General features: G+C 35.3%; 2 protein-coding genes across 3 annotated transcripts in view; one reads left to right on the top strand and one right to left on the bottom strand.

Annotated features, from left to right (window-relative positions):
- The first annotated feature begins 826 nt into the window (after nucleotides 1–826).
- On the top strand, nucleotides 827–5,404 carry ccnh (cyclin H). Its single transcript, XM_042724616.1, has 10 exons — nucleotides 827–994; nucleotides 1,225–1,354; nucleotides 1,498–1,620; nucleotides 1,712–1,785; nucleotides 1,863–2,073; nucleotides 2,198–2,361; nucleotides 2,443–2,513; nucleotides 3,010–3,112; nucleotides 5,064–5,127; nucleotides 5,211–5,404. Exons 2-10 carry the CDS (start codon nucleotides 1,238–1,240, stop codon nucleotides 5,241–5,243), a joined length of 960 nt encoding a protein of 319 aa, XP_042580550.1. The 5' UTR covers nucleotides 827–994; nucleotides 1,225–1,237; the 3' UTR covers nucleotides 5,244–5,404.
- Nucleotides 3,199–26,187, bottom strand: part of rasa1a (RAS p21 protein activator (GTPase activating protein) 1a) — a 37,005-nt gene continuing 14,016 nt past the window's right edge. For both annotated transcript variants that reach the window (XM_042724614.1, XM_042724615.1), the window contains exons 2-26: nucleotides 24,616–24,768; nucleotides 23,605–23,740; nucleotides 23,346–23,416; nucleotides 22,034–22,151; nucleotides 21,894–21,925; nucleotides 21,502–21,554; nucleotides 20,147–20,297; nucleotides 18,582–18,660; nucleotides 18,370–18,493; nucleotides 17,182–17,338; nucleotides 16,956–17,043; nucleotides 16,254–16,334; nucleotides 15,763–15,920; nucleotides 15,599–15,675; nucleotides 14,501–14,673; nucleotides 14,187–14,346; nucleotides 12,403–12,545; nucleotides 12,027–12,142; nucleotides 10,932–11,018; nucleotides 10,775–10,842; nucleotides 9,787–9,875; nucleotides 9,598–9,675; nucleotides 9,352–9,486; nucleotides 7,018–7,097; nucleotides 3,199–4,671 (exon numbers count right to left, since the gene is read on the bottom strand). In XM_042724614.1, the coding sequence (XP_042580548.1) occupies nucleotides 4,623–4,671; nucleotides 7,018–7,097; nucleotides 9,352–9,486; nucleotides 9,598–9,675; nucleotides 9,787–9,875; nucleotides 10,775–10,842; nucleotides 10,932–11,018; nucleotides 12,027–12,142; nucleotides 12,403–12,545; nucleotides 14,187–14,346; nucleotides 14,501–14,673; nucleotides 15,599–15,675; nucleotides 15,763–15,920; nucleotides 16,254–16,334; nucleotides 16,956–17,043; nucleotides 17,182–17,338; nucleotides 18,370–18,493; nucleotides 18,582–18,660; nucleotides 20,147–20,297; nucleotides 21,502–21,554; nucleotides 21,894–21,925; nucleotides 22,034–22,151; nucleotides 23,346–23,416; nucleotides 23,605–23,740; nucleotides 24,616–24,768 (2,656 nt within the window). In that variant the 3' untranslated portion in view covers nucleotides 3,199–4,622. The remainder of the gene's footprint in view (nucleotides 4,672–7,017; nucleotides 7,098–9,351; nucleotides 9,487–9,597; nucleotides 9,676–9,786; nucleotides 9,876–10,774; nucleotides 10,843–10,931; nucleotides 11,019–12,026; nucleotides 12,143–12,402; nucleotides 12,546–14,186; nucleotides 14,347–14,500; nucleotides 14,674–15,598; nucleotides 15,676–15,762; nucleotides 15,921–16,253; nucleotides 16,335–16,955; nucleotides 17,044–17,181; nucleotides 17,339–18,369; nucleotides 18,494–18,581; nucleotides 18,661–20,146; nucleotides 20,298–21,501; nucleotides 21,555–21,893; nucleotides 21,926–22,033; nucleotides 22,152–23,345; nucleotides 23,417–23,604; nucleotides 23,741–24,615; nucleotides 24,769–26,187) is intronic.

Raw genomic sequence — 26,187 nt, 5'->3', positions numbered from 1 at the left:
CTTTTTTTTTCTTTTCATAAAGTGTTTTTTTTTCAGACTAGTGGAAAGAAAACACCCAAAAAACACTGTTAAGTGTTTCTTATCTAGCACTTATTTATTTGTGTCAACAGATTTCAATTACAATACATATTTTTAAAGGCCGTTTTCTCAAAATGAGTTTTTTTTTTCTCCTACACTGAGCCATAAATCTCCACTTCAGTAGCATTTACACACACCAAACTTTACATTTTTATTCCTGTCTATATCCTGAAGTTTTTTTACAGAGGGATTTGTTCATATATAATTTGCTTGATTATATATTTTATATACCAACATTTTAATCCCCCCCAAAATTGTTTTCTGTCCGTTCTAAGCATTTTCTGAATTATGGAGTGACAAATATGAAATAAAAAAATTCCTTCCGAAAAACTTTTGACTCTTAATATGTAAAAACAAACAAACAAACAAACAAACAAAACCAAGAATTTTGTGTTTAGATTTTTGTACTAGAAATGTATGCAAATTAGCGCATATTTAATTAATGACTCATGTGTATATCTAAACCTAACATTTGAGAAAACTTAAAAAACAAACAAAATGTTTGAAATTATAAGTGTAACCAATCAATCAGCTGGGTAAGTAAGGCGATAACTATTAGATTTGTTTTTTTACCCTATTCACCTGCAGTGTCTCGCCTTAAGGTTGGAGCTAAAGGGAACTAAATTTGACACCCCTAATGCATGAAGTAAAACAATTGCTGAATTGTTTGTATGATCTGGATCTTTAAAATAAACTGTTCTAAAGAACCGATTCAAAGAAATGAGTCAGAGTCGTGAGTGGGAAACACAATCGACATCATCAAAAAGCGACTAAAAGGTTGCGTGAATCTTACGCGACGCGTTCTCGCGCACGTCTACTGTTGAAACAAAAATCAGTAGCTGAATCTTAAAACCATTGAATATTTGTACGACCATCCTTGATACACAGACGGAGCGTCACCGTGTCAACTAGAGGGGTGAGACAGAAATAGTTAATTAAAAACTATATTTTTAATTAAATCGGAAAAAATGGCCTTAATTAACTGCCTCGGCAGTGCACTGCACAAACTTAAATACTAGTGATTCTTAAATATATGTAGACTTTATTATATGTGTAACGTTATACTTACTGGACTTGTGTAGAGCTGCGGTTTGTCAAAATGCACGCATCCGGTGTGTAATCATAGTTGTATTGTTCTGTCCACAGCTTTATATTCAGCATGTATCACAACAGCTCTCAGAAGAAATTCTGGACTTACGACAAAGAGGAATCCTTAGATAAACTAAGACTAGAAGCTAATCGGAAGTTCTGCTCAAAAGGCATGTCCAGTGGGAAGGTAAATGACAACTGCAGCAATTCTCTTACACTTCTCTATCTATCTATCTATCTATCTATCTATACACAAAGCATAGTAATCTAGTCATTTATAGTGTTAATAGCATTAACATCAATCATACTTAGACTTCATCTTTTTTTCAGCCTGGAATAAATAAATCCATGTTTCTTGATGAGCAAGAAGAGAAGGTGCTCTTCAGACACTATGAGAAGAGATTGCTAGACTTCTGTGCCATATTCAAGCCTGCCATGCCTAAATCTGTCGTGGTAATAAATGTCACTTTTACCAGTTAAAGATGGGATCATCTAGTGTGCCATTCTGTCTTTTTGTGTTTTAAAACCAGTGTATGTTTTTCAGGGCACAGCTTGTATGTATTTTCGAAGATTCTATTTGAACAACTCTTTGATGGAGTATCACCCTCGGACGATAATGTAAGTGTACTGAGTTCACGAAGATCATGAATTATTAGAGATTTTTCATTTCTGACCTTCACGCCCCACTTTTGCAGGTTGACATGTGCGTATCTCTCCTGTAAAGTGGATGAGTTTAATGTGTCCAGCACTCAGTTTGTGGGGAACCTTCAGGAGAGCCCAGCAGGACAGGAGAGGGCTCTAGAACAGATTCTGGAGTATGAGCTGCTTCTTATCCAGCAGCTTAATTTCCATCTGGTTGTTCACAATCCTTATCGGCCCTTGGAGGGTTTCCTGATTGACTTGAAGGTGAGTCTAAAGCCTGGTTGTAGACAGTCCCACCTTAAATGTATGCCCTTGGTTGTGGCTGCTCAAAGATTTTTAAAATCCCCTAACTGTAGATTATTTAAGTGCATGGTTTCTGTATTCTCAGACCAGATACCCATTGTTAGAGAACCCAGAGATGCTGAGAAAGAGTGCAGAAGACTTTCTCAACAGAGCAGCAATGACAGATGCTGGACTCCTCTTTTCTCCGTCTCAGATCGCCCTTACCGCCATCCTTAACGGTGCTGCACGTGCTGGCCTCAAGATGGAGGCGTAGGTTTCTCCTTCAGCATTCACAGATTCGAACAGTTGAGACGGCAGGATGTTAAAAAGTCTTTTCTTTGGCATTTACAGATATTTGACCGAATGCATGGGGCTTAAGGGGGATAAAGAGACCCTCTCAAAGATGTACGAGTCAATGAGACGTAAGTATTTTTCTTTCCTTTTTGAACTGTTGAAATGTCACTAGATAAGAGATGAATAACTCTGAACATTCCTGCAAAACCTTCATAAAAGGTCTCGGATATTCAGTGGGTAAATTTATGAGGTTTATCTCCTAAAAGATCAATTTTGCTATGAAATGCAATTTTTAGAAGACCGAATATGACCATATTTATATTTCTAATCACCTTAAAAGTCTTTTGATTTAAAGACTTGAATGGCCAACAGACTCTGACAGTTCACATGGCTGCTAAAAGTCACAGGAATAAATGACATTATAAAGTATATTTAATTTATTTTAAAAACATTACTGTTTCATTCTATTTCTGATTAAATAATTGCAGCCTCGGTGAGTGAATTCTTTCAAAACTACATATACAAAATTGGAAGCTTGCTGTCTTAAGGACAACTTTGGTCATCAAAGATTTTGCTATCGGTGCATTGAGGACATGAATCTATGGTATTGTGTTTTCATTATAGGAATAACAAGTCTTGTTAAAGCATACGAGCTTCCCAAAGCTGAGGAGGTCAATACCTACAAACAGAAACTGGAAAGGATTCATGCTGAATTTGCTACAAACTTGTGAGTGTTTTTTTTGGAAAATATAAAATCAATGACATGCCCATACAGTTCTAATCAGATTAGTCTGTTTAAAAAGCACACACAACTAATCATACTAAGAGTTTTATTCAGCCAGGTTAGTAACTTGGTGTTTTGTATCTAAGATGCAAAAGTTGTGGGTTTTGAGTATAAAATAGAAAAATAACAATACATGAGCTACCTAAAATACAAAAAAAAAAGTAAATCTGCATCATGCTTTTCATAGATTTGCTGGGTCATAAAATGCAGCTAAATGTACTGTACAGAATCCCCTACATCAGCTGTAGATGAAAACATGGAATGAGTACAGAGTGAGCCGTTTCAAGTCAGTTGTAGCGAATATACACCTTCATACACTGACATGAATGCATTACCATGTTTTTATGACATGGCACAATGGTTAAAAGCAGTTTTGTGGACATGTACCATGGCAGTCATTCATTACAATGATGTATATCAGAGTAGCATGGTATTTCCATCAGTTATCTCCACTGTACAATTGTACCACCACAGTAGTTTCTTAGTGAGGGAGTCAGCGAGGACAGGACATTGCAACTACCTGTCAAATTGAGCAAACAAAAGCACATCATAGAATCATAATAAACTGGTGATACGTTTTGAGGTTTTACATAATAATACACATCAAGAAACAGCCAAATTAACTCTTAAGCGAGTTTGAGAAACATAAACAGACTGATATAATAAAATAATATCATTTTACAGTCAGTAGGTCTTGATGCTCGACTTTTTTGTGATCTGAAATCAACCATGAAGCTCATAACCTACTTGGCCCATTCTGGGGAAAAGCTTTAGAATTCATTGGAGCTCGAGATGGTGCCGTTGTAGGTTAGGTGGAAGAACAGGGGCAGGTTATTAAAAGTGGACGCATGCTCCAGCCTCGTGTAATCTATCCTCCAAAATTGGTTCGGTCTCACTGATCTGCTCATGTATCACATACAAACACTGGTTTGGAGATAAAAGCCAGGATGCAGCATCTTGTCAAGCGAAGCGGCTCAGAAGGTAAGATAGGAATCAGTCGATATCTGTAGATCTAAGCCTACCTCTATGTGAAACCGCAGTCGAAAACAGGAAGAGCTTGTGTGGTAGTATTGAGTGTAGACGGTTTCTTAAGGCGTGCATCTCGCTTCCCTGATGCTCAAGAGCAATGCAGTGCCAAAGTTCTTGCTTGCTACAGATGCCAGTCTAGCGCTCGCGGCTCCCAGGTTGGTTACACCAGTGGTTAACTAATACACCAGCGTTTCAGATTTAAACTCAGTTTTGGTTCTTCTGTTGAAGATTCGTGATTTTCAGTGTAGGGAGGTCCAAGAGATAATTTCGGCAGAAATAATATCTCTTTGATGGCTCAATGTGAATTCAAGTTTTGAACGATGGAGATTGGCAGTGTGTTGCCTGACTAGAGTCAGAGCATCCACCTTCTTCGTTTGCATCTGGGGAGAACGAGTCTTGCTGTTTTTGCTACCAATCTTTTCTTTCAGAGGATCTGGATTGTGGTTGCTACAGCCATAAAGGTACATTCAGTTCTGCAAAATAAAGACAAAATAAGGCACGGTGACCTTTCAGGATTAAGTCTTGAGGGATTGATGGTAAGCCATAAGAATTTCAAGCACTTTTAGAAGGCTATGGCATTGTAATGCCTACATGCTATAGATCAACTTGTTCTTCACCCTGTTTAGACACAGGATTTCTAGCTCACAACAGTTACAAGTGTCTATGGAATCCATTTCTTTTGAGGCTGCGGTTAAACAACAACCTGACACGGACAAGAACTACATATGATCTATAACTACACAGTTATGAGCTACATTGATGTGTGTGAGACTGATGGGTCACCAAAGACAGTTACTAAATGAATGTAGTCTGTGGATGATAACGGTTTATGGTTCTGATGCTTTCCTCTGTCCATGTCCTTCAGGAAAAGAAAACATGGATATGAAGATGATGATCACGTGGCGAAAAGGCAGATGGTGGCTGAGGAAGTAAGTTTATTTGAAGATTATTTGTTCCTCAAATGCACATCCTCTGGCTACTGCTTGAAGCTTATGGATTTTCTGGTTTGCAGGAGTGGACCGATGAGGATTTGGATGCATTGTGACAATGAAATTGTTTTTAAATTGGCAACGTCCTCTGAACAGGTTGAGTGATTGCCATAACTGACTGAGGATGCACTTCTCAAACTGGATTGTAGATATTTTAGCAAAATGTCATGTAAAGCTTTTTCTTCTGTGAAAATAAAACATGGTTTTTTATTATTAATATAATTGTTGGGTTATTGTATTAACAATAGTACCACAAGCATGGAGTATTTACACTGCTTCTTTTTTTTTAGTAAATGCTTGTCAGCAAGGATGCATTACATTGATCAAAAGTGACAGTAAAGACATTTGTTAGAAATGATTTATGTTGACTATACTGTTCTTCTGAATTTTTCATCAAAGAATCCTGAAAAAAGGATCACAGGCTCCACATTAATATTACACAGCACAACTGCTTTCAGCTGATAATGAAATGTTTCTTGAGCAGCAAATCAGCATATTAGAATGATTTCTGAAGGATCATGTGACAATGAAGACTAATGATGCTGGAAATTTAGCTTTGTCATGGCAGAAATAAATTAGATTTTAAAATAGAAGTTATTTTAAACTGTAATCATTTCACAATTTTTTTTTCTTAACGTCTTTCAAAAATGCTATTAAAAATCTTACTGACCCCAAACTTTTGAATGGTAGTTAAAATGCACAGAATGAGCATAAACTGCCTGCAACTTCAATTACTGCTGTAACACTTGCACTTTTTTCAGCCTTCAAGTAGTCGTTAAACAGATGTCTTACAGTACACACATTACAGGGTCAGTCTCTCTACAGAAAAGCGGGGTTAGAGGGAAGTTCTGGGTTATGTTCAAGTGACACATCACAGATGCTGTTGATAACCATAATAATGGTTCTTTATTCAAAATCAAGAACTGAAAACAGAGACAAACACTAGAATATTTTTAGAGGAGCACAACAGCTGTCTTATTTTCAAAAGCTGTTTTCACGAGCTGATCTGAGACAGTCAGTACTTTATAAAACATGTTTAATAAGTGCATGCATTCCTGATACAATCTTTACTATAATAAATTTTACTGCTGTAAACATTGTTTTTTTTTTTACCTTAAACCTTTCTCCTGAGAACGTGTCTGGCTTTGAATTTGTCTCAGGGAAGACTGAACCAATCAAACATATTGTACAATATGGAAAACAAATCAGGTTACCTCAAATTATATACTCATGATTCCAGCAAGAGAATTTATTGTTTTGATATAAAATAATCATACTCTCTGAGGATGATAAAAAGAAAAACAAAATCCAGTCTACAGCACAACTCGAACTAAATGGAACAGGGAAAATGACAAAGAACACTAGTCTGAGCACATTTTGCATATTCATAGCCATGTAAATCAGTAACAAATTACAGTATAAAACGCATTTTAGCTCATAATCCAGTTATAGGGAAGAATCGTTGCAGCCTTGTGTCAGTTCAGTTTCAGATCAAGCAGATGAAGAGATACACTTTGGCAACCTGTATTTAAAAACATCATTCTGTCGACTTGATGGGTCATTCGTTCGACCCGTCTGTTAGATTGATATGTACCCAAGATACGGAGAGCAGTCAAACCGTGTGATTATAAAGTCATTGGTGTTGGACTTGGGAGCCCAGCCGTTTTGTTTTCTGCTGTAGTTTGCATAGTTCTCGTGGCACAGTCAATGAGGCGGAGGAAAAGGGAGGATGGAAGATATGGGGATGAGGGTGGAGCATGCTGGGGTCCCATTGGCTACTCCATGGAGACGGAGACAAACTGACAGACAAAATGACGGAGGAGGAACTACCTGGTGCTGTTGGACATGGCATAGTGCGCCTGTTTCTGCTGGAGGAGCTCAGTGATGGCCAGCAGCTTTTTCAGCACGTGCTGTGAAGAACAGAAAGAGCCAACAAACAATGATTGCATTATCATATTCACCTGCTGGGTTAAAAAATGGCACAGCAAAGCCAAAGGAAATGCATTTTTTTTTGTCTTGTTTTCTCAAGGTCACTTGTGATGCCGAAAGTAATTTTCTGATCCTCTGGTGGCCTTTTCATTAATGTTTGCACCAATAACGGCGTATGGGTGAAAATTCCAACTTAGTGAGCTTCAATGATAAATAAAACCAGCTAGATGGATCACAACATGGGTTACACTTTATTTTGATAGTCCACTTTAGACATTCTACTAACTATAAGTAACTTTGCAACTACGTGTCAACTAATTCTTATTCATTTGCAACTACATGTCTACTTACTCTTAGAGTAGACTTAGGTTAGGTTTAGGGTTAGTAGAATAGTAGAATAAGTTGACATATACTTACAAAGATTCTTATAGTCAGTATGTTGTGGACCCATCAAAAAAGTGTTAGAAGATATTAAGCAGACAGTCTACTAATACTCTAATGACTGCTAGTTGACATGCAGTTGCAAAGTTACTTACTGCTAGTTGAATGTATTAATTGTAGTTTAATGTTTAAGTTTTACCGTTAAAATAAAATTTTGCAGGGTCTCTGGAGTTCATTTTTCTTAAAATTTAACTCCAACTGACACACCATCTTAAAAAAAATGCATTAATGATTCTCAACCAAGCGGCCCAAAGGAGCTCTAAAATATCTTATTGGGTTGAGATTGTGAATTGAAATATTTTTTAAAAATCTTATGCAGTAAATCATTAATTAGTGAAGCTAATATTCAGCTATTAAAACTCCTGGAATCCTACATTTAAATTTAATTTGAATTGTTTTCAATTATTTTTTATCACACAGCTCTTTGGAAAACGTGATTCTAACTTTAATGACCACTATATTATATATTTCACTTTATTTGAAGATTATCTCTGGTAACCAATTATGGTATATGGCTATGCTAGTTTTATTGTCCCTGGTAACTGCTTCACTATACAGCCATGCAATGTTCCCTCTAATCCCTTTTGTTTAAACAGTGATGTGCTACCAAGAAATTCTACTAAATCTCACTTTAAAAAAAAAAAAATCATGAAGAACAGTTCTTTATATTAAAATAAAAGGCAAAAAAATCCCTTTCTGACGTCAATTATTAGGTTTATATAATACGATATAATATATTAGTGCTGTCAAATGATTAATTGCTATTAATTGCATCCAAAATAAAAGTTTTTGTTTTCATAAAATGTGTGTGTACTGTGTATATTTATGTGTATATATATATTTATGTGTATATATATATATATATAAATACACACACACAGTATATATTTGAAAATATTTATATGTATTTATATTTACAGTAGTCAACATTTGAAGCAGATCAAGAAAGTTCATCAACGTTGTCTAATGAGAAGAACGGGTATTGTTTTGGTTCTAGGACAACTTTGATGAAAGGTTTTGATCCACTTCAAATGTTGACTACTGTATATTATTTATATTACAGATAAAATATATTTAATATATAAACATAACATTTTTATTAAATATATACGCATGTATGTGTGTGTATTTATATATACATAATAAATATACACAGTACACACATATATTATGTAAACAAAAACTTATTTTGGATGAGATTAATCACGATTAATTGTTTGACAGCACTAAATATAATATAATAATTAACAAATTGAAGCATTTAAACTGACAGAATAGAAGAGAAAACAAAGCCTTTAAACTGAAATCTATAAGCTAAATATCTTGAAAAAACATGAACATGAATTCTTATATAGTTATCCAAACATCCCTAAGTAATACAGTTTGCACACTACTACACCTGTGTGTGCACATACTGCTCTTTCTATGAAACCATAAACTGCATTCACAGGTTCTTAATCTGTAGCATGCCATCTCTATAGTGGTTTGTGTGTGTCCTGTGTGTGGCACATTATTTCTTCTGCGCAGTAGAAAGTGCGCGGATGTGCATGCATCCAGCTTAAAGGGAATATTGAAGCCATGCTAATTTTATATCTCTGAAGACACTCTGCATTTATTTCATCTTTTGAAATAAAACAATTTCAGCTGAAATCAATACTATATGATAAATAACTGTGTAATAAGTGTGATAACAGATAAACAGTCAGGTTTGTTTTGCACTAACTAAACACGGCTAAATGCATATTAGGCCTATACATATGTTCCACCATCATGTGTCACAAGAGAGACACACACCTGCTGTGCTCCTCTCTCATTGCTGAGGGTGCGGAGTTCGTCAGAATGAGTAGCACAGATCTCATGCAGGGCAGCAAGGTCACGGGACAAATCAGTCCTAAAGTGCTCGGTAGATTCCGGGAGATCAGGAACATTCTGGAGAAACAGCACAGAGAGAATGTTATAGGAAAGCTACTTCACACAGAGCTCATAAACTGAGCCGCAGGCAACCCATGCGGCTTTAAAAATGGATACAGGGCAGTTTACCCCCAGCTCATCCAGAAACATGATCATCCTTTCTTTGTTGTTCTTGATGAAGGGATTCACCCCCTCCATGTAGGGCTCCTGCAACACAAACACATCACGACAAATGCATCTCAGCATTAGCATTCACAGGACTCTTTGACATATATTCAGCGTAACTCATTTTCTAACACAGCGTGAAAATCCAAACACCTTAGCACCGAATTCCACCAGGTTGGCCAAGTTCTGCACAGACTTTGCTACCAGGGTAAGCGTTCGACCTGCTGTGGAGGATGGAGGGTCTGCAAAGACAAGACGTTTTCATTACAGTTAATATTAGACTAAACAAGCTGAGGTACCTATATATATATACATATATATATATATATATACATATATATATATATATATATATATATATATATATATATATATATATATATATATATATATATATATATATATATATGTGTATTTTGTGTGAATAGAAAATTTAAAAAACTACATTTTCTAGATAAAATTCTATAAATAAGTGATCAATTTAATGCATTCTTCCTTAAAGTACTGAAAAACATTTGAACAAAAATAAATTTCAAAATACATAAACATCAATAAATTTGAACACTTCTAAACACCTTTATTTATCCTTAAATCTGATGTCCAGAAGTAAGACACTGAGTATACTTAAGTATTAACTTCTTTTACAACTTAAATACATTTTTCTTTATCCTTGACAAACACTGAGTTTACTGCAGTGTTATTTTTGTCTTGCATTTATCCAACAGTATATGTAGATTGCATTCCGATTAAATTACAATTTTATTAAAATTAACTAAAAAAATATTAATATTAAATTACATTAATTAATACATTAATATTCATTACATTTTTATGCTCTTATGATCTGACATTTTTATTAGAAAGAATTTTAAAACCCTTCATTAACAAAAACTTTTTTTTGTTATTCCAGCTAAATATAAAATGTACAACAAATCCACTTTCGTATAAAATATGAAAAGTTGATTTTGCCTCACTATGACATGTTTATGCCTTTCACACATTCGGACCGTTAAGTGCTGTTCTATCAGACTGAAGCTCTAACAGGTGCAGAATGAAATATTTGAGTGGGTACTTGACCTAAATATGCTGCCTCTGAAAAGAAAAAAAAAAAAAAAAGTTTGTGTGCAAGCTGTGCTCTCACCAGCAATGATGTTGAACATTCTGGGGTTGAGAATGGCAGGGCAGATGAGCCTTAAGAAGACAAAACCACTGGAGGACAGAGACAAACACATTTTGGCACTTTGCAAGATGTTGCTCTTTACATAAACGCATGCAAATGTAGCTTGATAACGTGTTACCTCACAACTCGGGTTCTCATTGTAGTGTTGGTAGGCCATTTCTGCTGCACAGACTTCTGAAGACAACCATAAATGTACCTCAGGGTCTTAGACGAGGAGGAAACAGATAAACTATGAATACTAAGGCTGTATAAACAGCGTTGTACCATAAAGAAGTGTATAATCAATTCAGCACAATATGGACAGGAAGGTAATATAGTGGGGATGCACTGATATAAAAATTTGGTCATTATGACAAAACAAAAAATATATAATATTCAAATATTATTGTTTAAAATTGTGGTCATTTTTTTTTTTGGAAAGAAAATTCTTTTATTCAGAGATGCATTTATTTTAACAGAAGTGTCAGTAAAGATATGTAAGTTACACAAGATTTCTATTTCAAATAAATGCAAAAAAAAAAAAAAAAAAAAAAAAAAAAAAGTCTCAGTTGCACAACTGTTTTCAACACTGATATAAGAAGAAATGTCATTTGAGCACTAAATCAGCATATTAGAAAAGATCATGTGGCACTGGAGTAATACTGGAGATATGACTTCTGAAAACATAGCTTTGCCATAACAGGAATAAATTACATTAAGATATATTGAAACAGAAAGAGTTATTTTAAATTGTAATGATATTTCACAATATTAGTTTTTACTGTATTTTGGATAAAATAACCTCAGCCTTACATTGCACAATAGACTTCTCTCAAAACATTAAAAAAAACTTTTCTAATCCCAAACATTTTATCATATTACATAAGAACATTTTTATTCAAGAAATAGTGTTCTTAAAAGGTTAAATCTTTCTTATATTCTTGCACCATCCTTCTAAATGAGCACTAGATGACGGCAAGAGTAACTGAAAATCTAACAATCAAATACCAAATGTTGACATAGAAATATACAATATTTACCCCCCCAAAAAATACAATTAATATAAAGCTGCTTTAAACCAATACCTTTTTGGATTCCTAACGTATATAAACATTGTAATGACACTTGTGATGCCATGGCAAAATATGGATTAGTATAGGTAGTGTGGTACCACATTTCTAAAGTTGTACTACAAAGCAGTAATGCTGATATGGTGGTGTGCTTTCATGCTTACGGGGGCAAGATCTCAGCAGCCATAAATATCTTCTCCACCAGCTCCGACAGGATGTTGAGTAAGTGAGCTAGATTCAGGTTAACATCCTCATTCTTCTCCAGTTTAGACGGGTTCAGCTATGGAGGGAGAACAGAAAACACGCCACATGAGGGAAGAGAATTCTGACCGCCAGTTCAGTTTATACACTTTACAACAGAAACCCGACAAAAGCAAATTTGCCCAAGGATTTAGAGAGAACATCATGATGATGGATTTGGCTCAGAAACACTAAACACAACACATCAGAACATTTACAGATCTGAGGCACAGTGGAGCCTGATGTTAACAGTGCGCTGTTTTTGTCCACTGAACAACATTGTTCTATTTAGTTCATTACCTCACAGGACTGCTTGCTCTCCATGATCTTCAGTATGGTGTCTTTGAGGGCGTGATGGACGAAAGGAGTGGCTGTGGCCTTCATGTACTGCTCCATCAAAGTACTGGCCAGAGTTGTGGCTCGAAACAGCGTCGTAGCTTCATCTGCAACACCAAAACAAGAAACCACATTGTAAGGATGTTCATGATAAACAAAGTAAAAAAAAAGTAAAAAAAGTAATGTCCAAAACATTTCATAATCCTTTTCTATACATTTTTATTATTATTATTGTTATTAATAGTAATAAATTAATTTTATATTAATCATTCAACTTATATTGAACAGTCTTAATTCATAATTCAGAAGAAAATGCATAATGAATGTATCCTGAATTGGAGGAAAATACTGGTAACACTTTATTTTAAGGTGTCCTTGTTTCACGTTACATGTACTAACTATTATAATAACACTTAATTATGCATTATTACATGCAAGTAACACTAAGCCAAACACTAATCCTAATTATATAGTAAGTGCATGTTAATTAAGTTAATTAATATTACTCAGTACTTAAATGTATAATTACACTGTAACAAGGAAACCTTAAAATAAAGTGCATCCAAAATACTTAATTATAATTACACTACCATACAAAAGGTTCTGATTGGTAAGATTTTTTTTATAATCATGTAAACAAAAAAGGCTCACTAAGGGCTCACCTTTTTTTTCTAAATAAAGTCAAAACGTAAAAATAAATGCATTTTTTTTTGTAATATATTTTAAAATGTAATTTATTCATTTTATTTCCTTCAGAAATCATTCTAATATGCCGATTTGCTGCTTAAGAAGTATTTCTTCTTAAGACAACAATCTACTAAAATTCCATCAAACTGGAGGAAGTGGTTGAAAAGAAAAGATTTAATCAGTTAACTAACGTTTTCTTTTTTCTTCTCTTTCTCCCGATTGAGACTGAATATAAAAGCAATGTACAGTAATGTTATGCCATATAATTATATAGAAAAAGAGGGAAAGAACTCTTAGACCATTTTTGACTCTTAATCCATAAACTGTCAAATATGTAACTCTTAAACAACTTTGTATGGCAGAATCTGACTGAAATCTAAATACTCATGAATTCAGTATAAGTTGTATTTGGTGGCTGTTGTATGTCTATATGTCAACGTTATATATGTTGTTTTTTGCCTTGCATTTTGGGATGTGTTCATTTTTTTCTGTATTTGTTTGAAAAACAACAACAACAACAAAAAAACATTTATTATATATTTTTTGTTATATTATAACTTTTATTTTTCAGGATTCACTAATAAATCGAAATTTAAAATATAAATCTTTATTTATTTAAATCTTTTTATTTTCTGAATTAAATGGATCATCGTGGAATAAAAGTATTGACGTCTTTTAAAAAAAAAAAAAAAAAAAAAAAAACCTCTTCCTGCAGAGTCAAGTCACAAACTAATTAATATTCACGAGCCACACTTTCATCATGATTGAGTTTGTAAATTCACCCACATACCAAATTGAGTCAACACTACTGATACTGGTATCGTGACAGCTCTTCTCTGAACACACTGCAGATTTTGTTGATGTCTCATTACTCAGTCTATTAAATAAACAACTAGTCATTGCTTGACTGTATAAAAAGCACAAACAAACCTGTCAAAGCTTTGTTCTGTAGCTAAAACATGATGAACAAGCCTGAGGGAAGCTGCCTAGCCTCAGTGTAGCTGTGACATCTGTTTGCTGTTGAATACTGAACTGTGAATAATACCAAGAGAGAGCCCTACCCTCCATATTAATTTCTCTGTCATTCAACATCCTCAGTAACGGAGCTTCGGCTCGCTCGTGTCTCAAGATACGGAGCAGGATGCTGGCCAGCAGGGTGCGGTCCTGTCCACACACGTGAGCCAATGCATAGATCACATGATAGTCTCTCTGCAGGATGAGCTGGGGATGGACAGTCAGAGCATGTCAGCAAAAGATGCTTTTAAGTTCATGGCCACACAAGTAATAGTTTTAACCAACAATCTTAAGGCCATTCTCTTCGAGGCCACATTACCTTATTGTTCAAAGTGTAAAATATGACCATGTGTATGTTTACCTCTTTGAATTCACTGTACTCTTCCTCAGACATGATCTTCTCCATGGAGTATCGCACTCTTATGCGCAGTGAGCCTGGCTCAATTCCCTTCAGTGGCACGTAGGAGCTCAGAGGAAACCACTCATCGATCATCTGGCCCCTCTGCAGCTTGCTCAGCTGGCAACGCATGAACACTGAAACAATACAGAAGAGAAACAAATTAGAGAAGAGCAGAAGTCTTGCTCTGCTTCATCTACAGCCAGCAGAGGGTGCACTTGTGCAAGGAAAAAGAGCATAGGGGAGGTTTAAGGAATGTTGCTGCAGAAAATTCAATTGATCTCTATGGAGCACCTTTGATATACTGTTGATTACCACAGAAAATAACTTGTATAAATTGACGGGAAAAAAATAAATAAATCAAGTTACAGTAGCATTTAAAATGCATAGTGCCAGGCCATAAACATCAAAATTATATTCCATAAACTACGAGTATGCTTTTTTATTTTTTTAGTGTTCATAATTAATAATAATAATAATAAATGTCTCTTGAACACTAAATCGGCATTTTAGAATGATTTCTGAAAGATCATGACAGATTCACCTTTACCATCACAGGAATAAACTGCATTTTTAAATATATTCAAATACCAAATACCAAAAAAAAAAAAAAAAAACCAGTTATTTTAAATTCATACTATCTCACAATATTACTGTTTTTAATATCTCAAACAAATGCTGCCTTGTTGACCATAAGATTCTACTTTCAAATACATTTAAAAAAAATCTTTCTCACCCTAAACATTTAAACGGTTTGCACATATAAATAATAAGGATGAATATTGATTAAAAACTCCACTAACAGAAACACAACTAAACATTTGTCTAAATGTACGGCTTAAATAATACCCTTGACTTTGTATGTGCATTATTGTAACAACAACAACAACAAAAAAAAAAACAAGAACAAAATTGTTTTCTGCGGTAAATGACACTATGCCACAAATGATGTCATCAGACGTTCAGGAATACTCCCTTAAAAGGTCAGGATCCAAAATGAAACTTTCGCCACACCTGCTACATGCAATAATTATATGATAATGAACAGGCAATGATACTCACAGATGTCACTTTCTTTGCTCTTCTTGGTCTTGTTGCTTAAGCTTATTTCAAATCTATTGATGTCGCTCGACAAGTCACTGCGAGAGAGGAATGGTAATCAGAACCTTAATCGAGCAGCACTTTCAAAGCCTCTAAACGAGTCTTGAGAGTCACAATGAACTCACTCAAAGATGAACTCCTCGGTGAACACAGGGTTCTGTCCCTCTCTAGGATGAGTCTTTGCCACCTGCACACTGTTCAGTGAGATGGTGCAATAGGGGTTGGTGAAGTGTTTGATGGGAAGTTTGTGGGCCTCCTCCACATACAGGACTAAACTGCTAACCTAAGGCCAGAGAATGACATGCAAATGTTAGATTTTTCCGTGCTCTGTAATGAATAAGTGATGAGATGTCAGAAGCAGATGACATGCGGAGATCTTTTTCCAAAAATATGCCTGTGGTAATGAAGATGACGATGTTCTTTTTAGATTTAGCCCAAATTGCATGTCTGGGATCAGGTGCTCTGAACGTGGTTTTCATCGCCCTGCTCACCAGCATCCAGACAGCTCAGCTGTGGCCCGCTCTGACAGCACACTCAGAGTCATATGAACACCTTAACTCATGATTAAAGCAACAGAAGCTAACATTTAATAAAAACAGTGAGACTTCTCTCTCACCTGACGCAAGCGTTTGTTGAATGTGGTCTGCAAGGGTTTCCTAAGGTTACTGCAGAACGTCTGCAGGCATTTCATCCAGTCCTGTGAATGCAGGACACATTTATCACTTTTACACAGGCTTGGTTCAGACATGCAGAAATCAAAAGTGACAATATGAACTAGGGCTGCACGATTAATCGCATGCATTTGTCATGCGTGTCTCATCAGTAAAGCCGGTTCCGTGATTAGCGGTAAATGTCTGTCACCTGTTTTCAAACGGGAGCGGCAGTTAATACACAGAGCCATAGTTCACTGACAAGCTACGCAATATTCTGTTCATAATTGAGATTAATCGCATTCGATTATGAACACGATATTGCGTAGCTTGTCAGTGAACTATGGCTCTGTGTATTAACTGCCTCTCCCGTTTGAAAACAGGTGACAGACATTTACCGCTAATCACGGAACCGGCTTTACTGATGAGACACGCATGACAAATGCATGCGATTAATCGTGCAGCCCTAATATGAACTTATTGAGTATTCAACCCATCATGTGACACTGAAGACTGAACACTGAACAGCTTTGTCATTACAGGGATAAATGACATTTTAAAACATGTTCAAATAGAAAACAAATATATTTTCTATTTTCTACAACATTTTTAATTTTACAAGACTTTAATATTTTTAACGTTATATATATGCAGAAGTGATGTAGGACCTGTGCCTGCTCAGGTGTCTCCCCAGCAAAGTAGAAAATGATCTGCTCCTCGCTAAAGTGCTGAACCACAATCTGGAAACAGTTTGGCCTGGACATAAAAATAGCATCAACATCAAATATGTACATCAATATTTCTGCTTTGTAAACTGGCTCCAAACACTGTGAACACTTAAGCTATACTTGAAAATGTTTGGCAAGTGACTTGAGTAGCATTACAATTGCATACCTGCCAAACAGACTGTCGTGGACTCCGTACACTGAGCACACGCTCAGATCGATTAGTCCTTTGGGTTTGGTGGCTCGCTTCTCACTCTCAAAGTAAATGAGCTGAGCATCGTTGCCCTCCAGGATGAAGTACAAATGCTTCCAGCGCTTACCCTTCCCTGTCGAAGCACAAGTGAAAAGGTAAGCAAGATGCTTCGGTCTCACATTTATTTTACTTGAACAGTTTAGAAAATTAATTTTAAGGGAGCCAAACCATGGGAGAACACCTGTTTTTTAAAAGACAAATATATTAATTCTTGCCCAAGGAGCCTATATAATAAGGATTTTACTACACCCTCAAACCAGCTGAATACTAACAAACAGCTAAATGCCAACAAGAAAATGCATCAGAACTAGATTACATTACATTTATGCATTTAGCAGATTCTTTTATCCAAAGCGACTTGCAGTGCATTCAGGCTATACATTTTTTTTTACCTAACATGTGCTCCCCTGGGAATCGAACCCACAACCTTTTGCACTGTTAACACAATGCTCTACCACTGAGCCACAGGAACTATAAGAAATTAATTTTATAATGCACAGCACTGAGGTAGATATACTACATATTGACTACAATGCCTTAACTAACAGATCTCATTTCTTGCAGAACACCTCATTTATCACCATTTTTTAAGAGGACAGTTAATTTGAATACGGGGAGCCTGTATAACACAGCCAGGATTTGAGGTATAATGATTTTAGCCCACATTAAACCACCTGAATATTAAATACAAACAGCTGAATACTAACCAGACAAGATGTCAGAACTAATTCAGATTCATAGCCTATGATCAATGAGCACACCCCACAGAGCGCCAAATCTCTTAAGCAAAGCCACTGTCATTGAACTGGACAGCTCTGTGTGTTCAGGTAAACGCTTTGCTTTTTGTTCTGCGTAGCTGATCCTGAGCTGTCTGTGAAGTGTCTTCCTGTGTGTTTCACAGGTGATCAAAGACTGTCAAGGTTTGACAAAACCGCATGCACATGGGGCTTATGTGCTACAAATTACCCACATCCTCTCGTCCCACTGAGAATGACTGAGCACTGAATACAAATGTTACGTGTATGTGTCAAACAGCCTTATGTGCTGATAACCAGTAAAATGTCAATGGAAGCAGTTGGATGCATAAAAAATAGCCTGCGGTACCTTTGTTGAAGAGAAGATATCCTTTCTTGACAATGTTTTTGTAGAAAGCATCTTTTGTTTTCCGTCGAATAGTGTTATAGATTTCTCTGCCGTCGACCAAGTCGGAGAGGACTTGCTCTTTTTGCTAAACGGCAAAAAGGACACAGTATTGTGCTTATTATTGAGATGTTTTTCAGTGATATCTGAGCTGATTGGAATGACCTTTCACTTACCTGGACTGAGACAGGATCTTTCAGAGTGTAGCCCTCCACGATCTGCTCTTTTCGGTAACGTTCGATAATATCATCAACACTGCCAGGAAAAGCTTGGTTTAATTAGAGACCAGCTGAATGTAAAGCCATGTGGTTTATTACCAAGTGCAAAATTACATAGTGTTACATTTTAATTAAATCAGCTCTGCGGCGTAATATATGGGACAGGGTTTAATCTCTAAAATGCTTTGTTCAGCATCAGGAAGCAAAAATATTTGGACAGGCAGACTTTTGGAGTATTTGAGTGAAATCAGTTTAGTCATTTGTAGTGTGAGCAAAAATGGTGTTTGCAGGCAAATGTATTAAATTAAAATTTGTGCATATATAAATTATTCACCTCTGTATGTAATAATCAAACACTTCAGTGTTCATATGTATATAGTTGTGAAGCAATTGTGGAGTCATCTGAAATCTTTACAACCAAATCAGTGATAACATAATTGTAAAAAAAAAAAAAAATAGCATAATCATTATTTATCCATCACTGTGCAATATGCAAAAACTGCTTAGCCCTACATACCATATAAAGTTATTAATACCATTCTGATTATGGAATCCAAGATGGTGCCATTATATGATTACATGGAGTTTCTCTGCTTACTATTTTGCGTGTTGTTGTTATGTTTTGGGTTACTTTTTGCTGATATGTATGTTTAGAACATGCACAACTGCACGTGTTATGTTGTTGTTGTTTGAGAGCTCACCAGGAAAATGTCCAGAAAACTATGTTGTTATGGCAATAAAGTATTGTATTTTATTTAGGGCTGTCAGTCGATTAAATTCTTTTATCTAATTAATTACAGGGTGCTGCGATTAATTAATTGCAAACTAAATTTGCCTGTGAAAATAGTAAGTCAATCAGGTTTGAAACAACATGAGGGTGAATATGATGACAAAATTATTATTTATTTATTTTTGGTGAACTATCCCTTTAATGTTTTTTTATCTATTTAATTTTTTAATAAATTACATGATACGCTAAAGAAGAAACTAAAACTACCAGTAGGTGGCGGTAAATGTCTTTATGAGGCAATTCGTTCAAACGGCTGATTCATTCAGGAATGAAGTAAACAGTTCTCTTTATGAATAAGCTATTGAATCTTTGGTTCACACAATTCGTTCAATACGAGGATTCATTCAGAAAGTAGCTATGTTTCCATCCAAAGATGCAAATTTAACTTATGTGCAAAACTGGAATATCGCATAAAACATTTGCGAATAAAACACCGTTTCCATCCAACGAGTCAAAGAGAACAAAAATGTCATGTCCTGATAAACTGGAACTAAATATCTCTAAGAAAAACTAGGAGAAGCCACTGAATATAATAATTTTCATATGTCGTTATCCCATCTCATAGCGCAAAGTCACATGACTTTTCAGTGCGCAAGATCAAATTTATTCGGTAAATGTGTTTCCATCATAGTTTATGTGCATTTTTTCTTATAAGATAAAAAGTTTATCCTTTTTCAGCCAGACCCCACATGATGCTTTTAGGTATTGACAAGACACGTGTCTGCTGTCCTACCTGTTATAGTACCGCCCTCCCATCATGTACTGGTTGTTTGGAGTGGGGCTAATCTTGAACCTTTGGATGTTCTCATTGGTACGAAAGAAGAGAGAGTAGTCGCCTGGTGTGTTGTCCGACGGCCTGACCAGAAAGCTGCAGACCTGACCAACTGGACAGAGGAAAAGCAGCATATTAGAAGTGCTTTTAAATAGATTTAAATGGCGGTTATGAAAATAATGACAGCTTCTGTTGTAATCTATTATAATCCAGTTATCTTTAATGAATTTCCCATCTTAGGTTTGCAAAAAAAAAGTATTCAAAGTTTGTGCAGTCAAAAATGACAAATGATGCATATAATGCTGTATAATGAAGTCTTTAATGCCTTCATAAATCAAAAGTGCTTAATACATGCACACTTTTATGATTTAAAGAAGTAGTTAAGCCAAAATTAGAAGTTATATCATTATTTAGTCTGTTCCTCCCACAAATCTATCTATGACATGAGGGAGTAAATACAACGAGAGACATAATTATTTTGGCTAATAACAGATAAAAGACTAATGTATGATGAATGGATAGTCACTTTGACATTTGCTAAAGATTAATAAAGATTACCTTTAATTAAAATTAAAGATTTGATTGAGTGTTAGATGATGGCAAAGGTAATCTAAATATAGGGGAAATAAGCATATACAATTAAATATCCAATATCAATATATATATATATATTTTTTTTTATATTGATAAATAATTATAGGAGCCCGTTTCTGCCACAGAATAAAACAGAATTGAAAAAGGTAATTGCAAATTTCTCGCATAATTCAGACTTTTTTCTCACAATTTTCTCAATTTCTCACAAGAGTTTACATGGCAAAACTTTGAGTTTACATTGAGTTTACATTAAGGAAAAAACTCATGTGAGATATAAGATATGAGAGATATAAATTTGCAATAGCAAGAAATAAAATCAGAATTGTGAAATAAAAATCACAATTACCTTTTTATTCAGTGCTGGAAACATACATATATATATATATATTTTTTTAGGTTTTGTTTTTGTTTTTAAAAAAAAAACACTCAAAATTGTGAGATGTAAACTCAATTTAATTTTTTTTTGAAAAAGTAAAATAAAAAGTCACAATTATCTTTTAATAAATCTTATATATGCATTTTTTTTATTCCATTGTGGAAAAGGCATTAGTAAATAATCATTATTTTCAATTAGAAGAGAACGATTACTTTAATGATGTCAAAATGTGTTTGTAAAATGTATTGCTGTGGTTCTAGCACATTGCCTGATATCACAGTCAGGGTGTTTTATTATGTGCATTACACAAACATGTAATAGCCAGTGGTTTGTCACACTCATGTACCTGTCATTAGCAGGTTGTACGCCTCCTGTTTGCTGATCTTCCTGTGGTACCAGCTACGAAGATAGAAAAAGAAAAACAAGAGGAAACAGGAAATGAGACATAAGTAAGCAGGGCAGAGAGGGCAGCACCCCAGGCTCTGTGAGTCAAGTCTGAGTCAGAGCAGCCTACTACGGTCACAGCACAAGGGATCAAGCCACCTCTATCAAAGCTGCTCTCTGATCAGATCAACAGCCTGCGGCTCAAACACTCTTATTCAGTGCAGCATTTCTCCCTGATTCTGACAGATGTTTCTTTTGCTATGGAACAATGAACTAACTAAAACTAACGGGGCAGAAGAGATATGCATGCAAAACTAAACAAAGATATACTGGTCTTATACTATAAATACTTACATTTTTCCCTCATGGGGATCCTCTTCTCGCCCCTGAAAATACATACAAATGAATCTTTCAATTAATGTGCAAATCCAAAGGATGTTTGCTGAAATATTTTGTAAGGCACTTTCAAAGGACAAAAGCTCAAAGACACTTACCACCTCCTCAACAAGATCATCCACGATAAGGCCCTGTTCTTCTGTCCGAACATTGGTTACCCACATCCAACCATCATCCAGTTCATTGTGAACGATAAAAATGTCTCCTTTGAGAAAACTTGAGAAAGACAATAAAGTATACAGTTATATAAAAGTGAATTTTTTTTTTCTTCTGAGAATCAGCTGTTGCATTTTGAATGTAAAAGTAACTATACACGTGAAATGTTCATTAATGAAGGTACTAGATGGTCTCTGTAAGAGGTAACACTTTATGATATTTTTATTTTTATTATTATTATTATCATAAGGCAGCTTAAAAATGTTAAAATTTAGGAAGGGAATTAGTCTATTACACAGGATTTCCCAGCTTCACTTGCAATCTAAATTGCTTTCCTGCACTGTTACTTTTTGTAACTTCCTGTAATAGCCATTGAATACCACAGAGGAAGAAGATCATTCCAAGCAGCTATTCAGGTGAATCATCTCAATCCTGGTCCGTCATATTTTGAATGTCTTCTCTATTTAACACACCTGACTACTATCAGCAGCTCATTACGGGAGGCTCAAAAACTTGTCCTGCATCCAAATATGCCAACTTCCCTTCTACACAGTAACATCCTTAAATAGTAGGCAATAATAACTGGATGACCTACTGCTTTCTCCCAACATTCTATAGTCATAAGGACATTTTAATATTGCATGAGGCCACAGGAAAGTAGTCTTATGCATAAATGTTGGGGAAACAGCAACACGGCTGACATTGTAGGTCACATTATAATGTCAATATTGTGGATGTAGAATGTCCAAATTGTATTCATACTTGAGTAGGTGCAATGAGCTGTAATACTGAATTTAAAGCCAGAATTAGTTTGAATTAGGACTGCACAATAATGGTTAAACTGATAATTAAAAAATATAATTATTTAGTACCGTTCTCATTTGAGAAATGTATTTTTACATTTTATCAGCATTATGTCAGGACAAATAAAGAGAGCATCAACTCATATGCAGGGTTTATTTGACCCTTTTTTAAAGGATTTAAACTCTTCATATCTCACAACCCCAAGCATGAAAGCCAGTGCATGATAACAGAAATTTTCTCAGGATAAATAGCCAAAGAGCTTCAGCAGACACTTGCACCCAATTAATCAGAAGCAGAACTCAAGATAATGATTAAATCGATTGATCGTGCAGCCCTGTTTCAAACGTTTAAATTGATTTCAGTTTCACTCCCTCAAACATGCAGAACACAGTCTGGATCCTGAAATGTGATACTGGATGAGGTTTAAGAAAGTTTTTTTTTTTTTTTTACCTGATCTCATCAGTTTCTGGCACTTTGGTGTATGGAAGTATGGCCCTCACTCGTCGCCTGTCCTCTACTGGCTGGAAGGAGAATGAAAGGTTATAGCGACACCACAAGGGAGCATGACACATATTACCACTATGACGATCAGTATGAAGAATCAACAAAACACAATCCTGCTTCTGGATGCACAACCTCAGATATAGCAACGAATACGAGGAGCACAGGGATTTGTTATCATTCGTGATGTCAGAAGATCTCATCGTACCTCAGGGGGAGCCACTGGAGACGACAGTTTTTCACCTTTCAGTAGGCAAGACACATAGCTGTAGTAACCAATGAGGTCTGACAGGGACGAGAAGCGCCGTCCACCGATGTAGTAATCTCCACACATCGCAATGATCCTGAACATATACACAAAGCAGAAATTGTTTTGCCTTTCTGCATTCAAATTACAATGCCTGAATGAATTAGACATTTACTGCAATAAAGTTTTTAGGCCTACTTCTGTGAGTCTTTCCATATAAAAATACAACACGAGCACAAAAGCATTGGTAGTGGCTCTAAAACTTGTGAATGTTTATACAAATGCAACAAGACAATGCGACACTCTAGAAGCATTTGCCACGGAGAATGAAATTAATATATTACTGAAAGACTTGTTTGCTTACCGCATGTTTCTTTATAAATCAGTCATTGAGCTACACAAGTTTGTTCATTACTGATAGAAAAATGCCTTGAAATGTAACCTCGAAATGCCCTGAGTAGTGTTTACATGTGATCTATATTTTACTTCTGCTCAAGCTTCTGTGCTTATCTATCTTATACTTGAAATTTGGCATTGAGTACTGGAAAAATGGTTGGCTCTTATTATTATTTGCCTGCAATGTTCCTCATTTAAACATACACTACCGTTTAAAATTTTGGGGCATCATTTTTTCACAGTATTACCGTATTTATTTATTATTAAATAAATGCAGCTTTGAAGACTTTGTACATGTGCAATAAAAAAAAAGTCAAATGTGGAATGAAAAATGTTACAGTAAAGACATTAATAATGTTAAAAATACAAATGTATTAATTTTACTGTTAATAAACATTTTAATAAATATTTCCATTTTAAATCATTTCAATTAATTCACATTTCTATTGCATTAAGACTCGCAGTGCAACCGTAGCATTAGTCTCTACAATATTCTGGCCTATAGAAATATGCATGTACAGTATTGGGGATCTGTGAGCTTCAGTGAAACATTATGATCCAGAAAGAACAGTTCACCTGAAGTGATTGACCACATTGGTCACGCTGAGAAAGGACAGTACGAAGGAGCCAGGCCGCCGGTCGCTTTCCCTGATGAGGTAGCTGCCCGGTGTCCTAGCCTGACGCAATCTCTCTTCTGCAATGGTTCTGTCCAACATTCCATGGTACCATCTGAAAGAAAGCAAGCGCAGATGACGGAAATTAGTCGGCAGTAAATCAGAGTTTAGTGTCTTCCTCTATTTGGTCCATCAGCATTGATTTAATGCAGCCCTGAATGTTGGAAAATGCTGAAGCAGGTTTTTTGAAAGGATCTTTTTGGCATGCTGACATAATCAATCCTATATTTAGTACATTTTATACCAAATCACTTTCCAGATTTTGTGAAAAAGCTTTGCTGAAATGCTGTAACTCTGTAAAAAGAGGCTTGCAGAGATGGCATTTGATTTTTAGAAAAAAATAATGTAAGCTGCCATCTCACTCAGAGATATGACAGGGCTCCCGCTGCAATATTTCTCTCCACAAAAACTCATGCGGCAATATCCAAAGTGAAATCTTGCTCTAAAAAAGGTGCCCTAGCACAGCGAGAAAATGTGAAAAGCTTTTACTGCAGAGCCTCAGTCATCAAAAACATGGGGCTCTCTAAATTAAACAGTAGCTTTTCTAACAACACTGGTTAATTTTTCAGTGATTTTAGATCCCTGTAGAAAAAAAACCTGACATCTATAAAGCTACAAAAATCCAATTAACCATTGTGACAGATTAAGAATCCACATAAACCCACTGTAGCTCCATTATAACTGTATGTAAACATAAAGCAGAAAACAGTAGTGTCACCACTTGCACACAAAAGAAAGATCACTGGCATGTGAGCATTAAGGTCGAAAACGGTTAATATTAAATGCAGCTTTTATTACATTGCTTATTTAAGAAATATTCAACTCCTCTTGCAGTAATTGTTCCTACTCAGCCTGTTTTATTTAATTATGAGCTGTATGGAAGCCAAAGATTCCAAGTGAACCAAGCACTGCGGATAAAACATAACTATAACAGACAAAACAAGAAAACCGTTATGCAAGTAAACTGCTAATCCAGTGGGTCATGCATATATAATGATAGATTGGTCTATTTTCATATTTGCTCTCTCTCTCTTTCAAAAAAAAAGGTTTTAAAAATGGTTTAAAACAAACAAAATAATAACCTTTGAATACATAAAGTTTTATCTAATAAAATGTAAAAATAGAACACTAAAATAAATTGTTTTAAATTCTACAAGAGAATTTAACAATCCCAATATGAAAATTGCACAATTTAAAAAAATGGACTTTCATTTTGAGATTTGCTAAAGATTACTTCCTTCAGCTGCATTATTAAATCTAAATGTTCAAATATAGGAAATAAGCATGCACAATTAAATATCCAATTAATTAAAAAAAAAGAAAACAGAAATGAGATGATAATACAAAACCTTATATTTAGAATCTTCTTTTTAAATATACAATTAAAAACAAGAAAAAATAAAAATGACTGTACGTGTCAAAAATGTTGCCCACTCCTTGAATTAAATGTCAAAGGTTCCTTACAACAACAAGC

The sequence above is a fragment of the Cyprinus carpio genome, chromosome B5, assembly GCF_018340385.1.
Source record: "Cyprinus carpio isolate SPL01 chromosome B5, ASM1834038v1, whole genome shotgun sequence".
Classification (NCBI taxonomy): Eukaryota; Metazoa; Chordata; class Actinopteri; order Cypriniformes; family Cyprinidae; genus Cyprinus; species Cyprinus carpio.
Note: the sequence above shows the minus strand (reverse complement) of the source record. Positions and strands in the feature narration are given on the sequence as shown.